Genomic DNA, 7,632 nt, shown 5'->3' on the forward strand with positions numbered 1-7,632 from the left:
CACACACACTCCACAGAGTCTACTCTGTTTGTCTGGAGGAGAGGACTGGGTCAGACAGACAGGTAGGCAGGCAGGCAGACAGGCAGGCAGGCAGACAGACAGGCAGACACGCAGGCAGGCAGATAGACAAAGTCCTCCACAGAGTCTACTCTCACACTGGCCGCTTGGAGGAGAGGACTGGGGTCAGACAGACAGACAGGCAGAGAAGCAGAGAAGCAGACAGGCAGACAGACAGACAGACAGACAGACAGACAGACAGACAGACAGAGGGAGAGAGAGCGGTGGAGAGAAAGAGGGGGAGAGGAAGAAAGAGGGAGAGAGAGAGAAGAAGAGAGAAGGGAAAGGAATTTCAGGAACATTCTTACTGTAATAATGCATTGATTTCACAACGCTCAGGGGTGCAAACTGGCGATGGTCCAAAAAGGTGACACTTTTTTTTGGGCCCGTAGATGGTTAGCTCTAGCATTAACAGTGGTCTAACAATGATGCGTGTGTAAGTAGCGATGGCCCTGACCTTAACACCCTCATAATTAATGTAAGCAACCTGTTCTCAAAATAGTTATGCTGGTTCCTGCAGGTTTCAACAAGTTACATTTAAGACCTTTATAAGACCACTTTTAATAGATTTTAAGACCTATTGAGCAATTATTGGTATTAGACTCACATTCGTTGATTCTTTTCATTAGCAATGCTGGGTGATCTGTTCTGTTGCATATAGAACAATAGCCTACTCTATCAATTTCTTGATTCATTTCCATTGCTTCTCAACACACATATTATTAGATATAATAGCATAAATAACAGAATAAACTCACACACTTACTTACACTCACTTACACTGCATAGCCTACATACTGAGATATGGCACACACTTTTAAAAATAAAAATAAAATCGATTCTACGCAAGTCTAAAGCACACAGAAGCCATTAAAAAGGTTTATTTTGGAAGTCTCGCCCTGTTTCTGATCCTGATGTTATAGAAGCACCGTAGCAGCAGGGTAGAGAAGCGAGGTAAAGGGGGACGCGAAACAGTCTCGGGCAGCGTTCGTAAATTCGCTCTGAGAGTGCCGGAGGGCACACTGGGCTCAACGTCATAAAGGGACCAAGTAATTTGATTGGACAAGAGGCATTCCATGACTGCTGATCAGATTTCCAGAGCAAATTTACGAACGCAGCCTAGGGCAAACCACTCGCCGACTCGTTTTTTTCATAACACGAAACTTGAAGTTGTAAAGTACCCTCTCGATATAATAAACAACAGTTTAACGATCTCTAAATACTTATAATGATCATCTAATTATGTGTAGTTATGTGTTTCTTGCATGTCGATGTTCTATCAGGTAAATTCGCTAGAACTAACCTCCATACCCTGGTTCAGAAGAAGAAATCAGTCCTTCGTCACTTACATCATCGTCCTCGATTAAACTTTTAGGTGGATTGGTTACCCTAGATGGTCTTCGTGACATTTCACAATCACAAACATATATGTACAGAAACTCACTAAAGTATAAAACACCGCTAAAATACTGCTTCTCTTCAAATCACTCCATGACACTTTGAGGTCAATGCATTTGTTTTTTTGGTGAACTACCGTAATAACCATAAATGGCTAGAGAGTGCAACTTCTCTGCTTTCAGAAACTGTTGGATTTTTTCCGATTGCACATATAGTTCAAGAATTACGATAGTTTGAACGAACCCTGTAAAATCCTGTTGAGAAGTTATCGCAACATTCTATGTTATTTTATTTTATTACTTCTTATGTTTCTACTTCCATCTTAAGACCTTTTTACTTCAACTGCAGCAGAGTTTAGCAGACAGGAAGATGTTAGCTTGGGCATCATGTGACTTGGATGAGATGTAGACCCCCCCCCCCCAAAAAAATATTTTTTTTGCAGATCTACATGATTCATGTAGGTCACCTATTTTGAGGTAAAAACGGCGAATTTCGCCGAAAGGTGACAAGTTTGCACCACTGACGCTACTGTAATACTGTGGCCGCTCATTCTACATATAATCGTAACGTAGTTAATCTACCTGCTGCTAGGTGGTAATCCAGCCTTGGCTGCAATAAAAATATACATCTTTCTTTCTTTCTTTCCTTCTCTCTCTCTCTTACTCCTTCTCTCTCCCCATCTCTCTCTCTCTCTCTCCGTCCCTCTCTTTTTCCCTCTCTCTCTCCCCCATCTCTCTCTCTCTCCCTCCCACTCCTTTCCTCGAAGAGAGTGAGAGAAAGAGAGAGAGGGGAGAAGAGAGAGAGGGGGGGAAGAGACAGAGGGAGAAAGAGGGAGGGTGTTAAAGAGAAAAAGAAAGAGATAGAGGGAGAGATACAGAGAGACAGAGGGGGAGAGAGAGTGAGCGAGAGGGAGAGGGAGAGAGAGAAGGGGGAGAAGAGAGAGTGAGAGAAAGAGAGAGAGGGGAGAAGGGGAGAGACAATGAATAGACAGTACGTGAGTGTAGGGGTGGAGGAGTATGTACAGGTCTTGTAGGAGCTAGAGTATAAACAAGCTTTGACTCACTGTTCCCAGTCAACAGTCAACTATGACTCCACAACCACACTGATGTCACACACACACACACACACACAGGGAAATACGCACACACGCACACACAGGGATGGACACAGGGATGGACACACAGGCACGCATGCACGCACGCACACACACACACAGATAAATACACACAAACACAGACAAACAGACAAACAGACACAGACACAGACGGACGGACAGACACACACACACACACACACACACACACACACGTGTCTTTCTGATCTGTCTGTGTCTCTCTGACCTGACCTAGCATCACAGTGCAAAGAGAGTACGGATCAATATTGGTGTCAGGCTGCATGTGTATGTGTGTGTGTGTGTGCGTGTCATAATGACGGACTTTAATTCGATCCAGTGGTGATTCATCTCTGGCTGGGAGAGTAATGAGTCTCTCACACACGCAAACACACACTCACACGCACACACACAATACACACACATGCACACACACACACACACTACACACACAGTGTTGTTGAATCACTCACTGTGTACAGATGTTCTCACTATGACCTCATGGGAATCTCCTGTGTTTAGCTGGAAGACAAATGACGAGAGGAGAGGTTTCGTTTTACATTTATTTGCATGTTTTTTTACATGAAACAGTATAAAGTGTTACAATGTCAAATATACATTCTGTACAAAGGCTTCATGGTTAAAGAGAGGATAGAGATCTGTACACATACACACACATACCGTTGGCTTAGGTTAGAGGACCACTCAGAGGGCAGACACACACATACACATACACACACACACACATGCACACACACACACACACATACACAGACAGACACACAGACAGACAGACACACACGCATTAGGGCTGGGGCGACTTGTCGATGTAATCGATTACGGAAATACGTCGATTTGCGTAACGTGCACAACACGTCAACGTGTTGCAAAGAGGTAAGATGGCTGCTCCTGGTCAACGCATGGACTCAAGATGGCTGCACCTGGTCAACGCATGGATTCACCATCACCTAAACTAAAGAGTGGGAGTGTTTTAGACAGAGACCCAATCCTGCAGTGCCTGCTTTGTTTCTTGTTACATTTGTTTGTTTTTAAGAGAACAATAACATATTAAAATATTAATGTTAAAGTAAATGAAGTTTTTGATATTTATTTTGGGTAAATTAATTGTTCTATTAATCGAGTAAAAAACAACAACTAATCGTTACAATAACCGACAAATTAGTCGTTAGATTAATTGCAAAAAATAATAAAATAAAATAAAATGCACATGCACACAAACACACACACGCACACTCACAGTCACATTCTCTCTCTCTCACACACACACACACACACACACACACACACACACACACACACACAGAGACCAGGAAAGGCTGGTGGAGGTTAAGATCAGAAGGACACGTGTTTGATAACAATCCTCATTCCATTCCATGCATTACAATGAGCTCATCCTCCGATTTCTACCTCCGCCAGCCTCCCCTGAACACTAGTCATGATGATGGCCCAGTGTCTAAGAACTGGGTTTTCTACTGGTTGTGGTGTACCTGCAGACCAAATGACTCTATGGGACAGGCAAATCACATGATATGTTATCATTAAGATTTAATTGACTTGACTACAAAATGTTATAAAAAATTATGTACAATTTATATACATGCATGGAAAAAAACCACAAAAAACAATTGTCATTGAAATGGGGATTCCAGAGTGAATTTCTCAATTCCTGGGATTTTCGACGTGGAGTTCTTGGAATTTTCGATGAGGAGGGAGGGGGGAGGGGGGAGGGAAGGGCTCATCCCACCATCCAGAGGGTGAAGGGGATGAGGAGGGAGGGCAGGGCGGTGCAGGGCGACATTCCCAGGTACGCCACAGACAACGCTCCCAGAAACGCCGTCAGAGGGACGGTCCGATGGTCCCGGATCAAGGATTTCAGCCAATCACAGAACTAAAGGGAAAGAGTGGGGAATGAAGGCATGACTCACTCTCTCTTTCTCTCAATTAACCAACCAATCACAATTATTTGATTAGCCGAAATCTGGTGACTTAGAGACGTAATTTAACAAACACACATTCGGCCTTGGTTGGTCTCTGTTCTCCCAACCGAGCCCCCCCAACCCATAGAGCCCCCAAGCATCCCTGAATCAGCTGCCCCCTGCCCTCTCTCCCCTACCTCTGCCCCTGCCCCCTGCCTCTTGCCCTCTACCTCTGCCTCCTGCCCCCTCCCTGCTGCCTCCTACCCCTGTGCCCTGCCTCCAGCCCCCTGCCTCCTGCCCCCATGCCCTGGTTAGAATCACTTCCCCAAAACACACCGCTGATCGGCTGTGTGGAGACACGGTCGTCAATGGCGCCGTTGTTCTCTCCCCCCGACCTAGATTCGCCCCCGCTAGGAACATTCAACCCGATGACGTGGATTTCGTCGCACTTTTTTTTTTTTTTTTTTAAAGAGAGGAGGATAATGTCTGCCACTTTTAAACCAGCGCCAAATAACAGAAACGCGGCGCCGGGTTCTTGGGTCTTTTCAGAGGGAGTTCTGGCGTTGTATGAACGGACGGCGAAGCGGGTCCTGACAGTAAAAACCGAAGGCTCAAAGGGCTCATTTAATCTCCAAAGAAAACAAACCCGAACCTCGCCAGAGCTCGGCGCACACACACACACCAGCTCAAAAGTGTTACACACACACCGACTTAAAGTTGGGTTCTGTGTGTGTGTGTGTGTGTGTGTGTGTGTGTGTGTGTGTGTGTGTGTGTGTGTGTGTGTGTGTGCGCATGTGTTATGTGTGTGTGTATGCGCACGCGCGCATTCGTGCATGTGTGCGTGTAATGTGTATTTGTGTATTTGTGTGTGTGTGTGTGTGTGTGTGTGTGTGTGTGTGTGTGTGTGTGTGTGTGTGTGTGTGTGTGTTTGTGCGTGCAAGCTTTCCTGAACCTTACTTTTTTGGCATTACCATTGTTATCCATAGGCTCCCATATCTAATTTAAAGACACACAGCTTCGTTGCTGTAATGACACACGAAAGCTTAACACTTTTCAGCTGGAATGAAAGCATTAACATTTCCGATTGACTGTCGCTATAAAGCTAATCAAGTGAGGGGAAAAGTTAGTTAGAAACCATTAACATGATGCCTTGATAGCCTACAACATTAGGCCTACCTACTATAAAAGTGCTGATAATGCATTCCAGACAACTCTTGCAGCACTGTTTTTATGAAAAGCAAACTTGCGCGTAACGCCCCCGCGCGACGCCCATAAATAAAAAAGAAACCCCGCATAAAATAGATACATATTCCTTAACCGAAAACCCCGAAAACTAAAGTGCTTTTTTTGTTGTTGTTGCAATAGTTCAGAACATCTGGGGCCCATCATCATTTAAGAGAAGGAGCGAGGAGAACCTTTTAAAGTTTCCAAAAATAGTGAAAATTACCACCGCTCATCCGTGATCAGACTTGATCAGCTGAGTTGCTGGAACTGAAGAGTAGGCTATCAATAGAGTGCAAAACAACAGCATCCGCACACTCAAATTTGCACACTTATTTTGCACTCTAAAGTTTCCCCAAAAATATACCTTGTCCGTCTGGAAGCTGACCCCCGTCCCGTAGCGGCAGTCGGTCACGAAATGCTCGCAGTTATTCCACAGCAGACTGTACGGCGTGGCACCGACCAGCTCCTCCGCCCTGCGCGCCGCCGCCTCCCCTCCCTCCTCCGGCGGACTCGTTCTCCTCGTCGGGAACATCCCGTCCATGGTGTTCAACAGGACCGTGGCCCCGTAGGCGAACTCCTCCACCGTGTCCACCCGGATCGTCGCGTACTTGCACAGCACCCCGAGCACCAGGCGCGTGTTGGTCACCGGCGTCCGGGTCTGCAGCCGCCTGTCGCCCGTCAGCACCGGCAGCACGTCGGGGATCAGATGCGCCACGCGGTTGTCGCCCAGGTAGATGCCGAAATGGGTGAACAAAGTCCGGTGCACTTCCAATAAGTCTCCCCGCTGGTACGGCGTGTGGTGGTGGTGGTGGCCGCCGGGAACCCCCTCCTCCTCTCTCTCGCTGCTGGGCTTCGTCACTCCCCGCTTCTCTCTCTTCTCCGGCGACAACCGGGTGCGGAACAACACTCTGAAGTGAGCGAGAAGAAACAGCTTCTCCAAGAGGAACGCTAACGAGTCTAACATGTTTGATTGGTTCGACGGAGAGTCGTTCCTGCCTGGGTCGTCGTCGGGACGGGGACGCGCGGCTCTCTCCCACTACATCATCTCCCTCCTCCACCCCCGGTGGTCACCTTCCTCCAAGTTTGCCTTTCGTGACGTCGTGTAGAGATGCGGGGTTCTAATTGGCTAGCTGCTGTTTTGAGGAAAGAGAGAGCGCGAGAGAGAGAGAGAGAGAGAGAGCGAGAGAGAGAGAGAGAGAGAGAGAGAGAGAGAGAGAGAGAGATGAAGAGAGAGAGATAGAGAGAGAGAGAGATGAAGAGAGAGAGATGAAGAGAGAGAGATGAAGAGAGAGAGATGAAGAGAGAGAGCGAGAGAGAGAGAGAGAGAGAGAGAGAGAGAGAGAGAGAGAGAAATGTGTTAACGGTAATTAAATGAACGACCTCACCTCTGCTAAGGCGCTGGAGACAGGGAAAGTCGTGACCCCGTGTGTCCATCCTATAAGGTCCTCGGGGCAGCCGATGTCTGTTCTCACCTTGGTAACTAACACCACCAGTGACCTCCACCTCTGACACTTAAAAACAGTTATGATGAAGCTGCAGTATAATGTCAGTCAGGCCACCCTCTCATATTTGTATGTATATACAGTGATGCTTGAAAGTATGTGAACCCCTTGTGCAATCATAGGTTTTATTTGTTTTTACCATGAATCTTTATTTAATCAGAACCAGTCTTTTTTATCTGACATAACAGGTTTATATTTACCAATCCCCTGAGGGAATCATGTGTGTAGCCTAGTAGAAACACTTTATAAAGAAATTAGTGCAGGTGCAAAAATAAGTGAACCTCTTCTGTTAAAGAATCTCCTGGTATACCTCAAAATTCATGGATCCCTTAATGATGTGGAGTCGGCCAGGTTCAGAGGAGGAAAAGCAGCCCCAGATCATGACATTCCCACCACCATGCTT

At 46.3% G+C, this 7,632-nt stretch overlaps 1 protein-coding gene across 1 annotated transcript; it reads right to left on the minus strand.

Annotated features, from left to right (window-relative positions):
- Positions 1-4,215: 4,215 nt before the first annotated feature.
- LOC308169133 (lecithin retinol acyltransferase-like) lies at positions 4,216-6,691 on the minus strand (the record flags this gene model as incomplete). Its single annotated transcript, XM_080543782.1, has 2 exons — positions 4,216-4,475; positions 6,092-6,691. The coding sequence occupies 2 exons, from the start codon at positions 6,689-6,691 to the stop codon at positions 4,323-4,325; spliced, it is 753 nt and encodes a 250-aa protein (XP_080399908.1). The 3' UTR covers positions 4,216-4,322.
- Positions 6,692-7,632: the final 941 nt, after the last annotated feature.

This window comes from Nansenia antarctica (genome assembly GCF_963989245.1).
Source record: "Nansenia antarctica genome assembly, chromosome: 13".
Lineage (NCBI taxonomy): Eukaryota > Metazoa > Chordata > Actinopteri > Argentiniformes > Microstomatidae > Nansenia > Nansenia antarctica.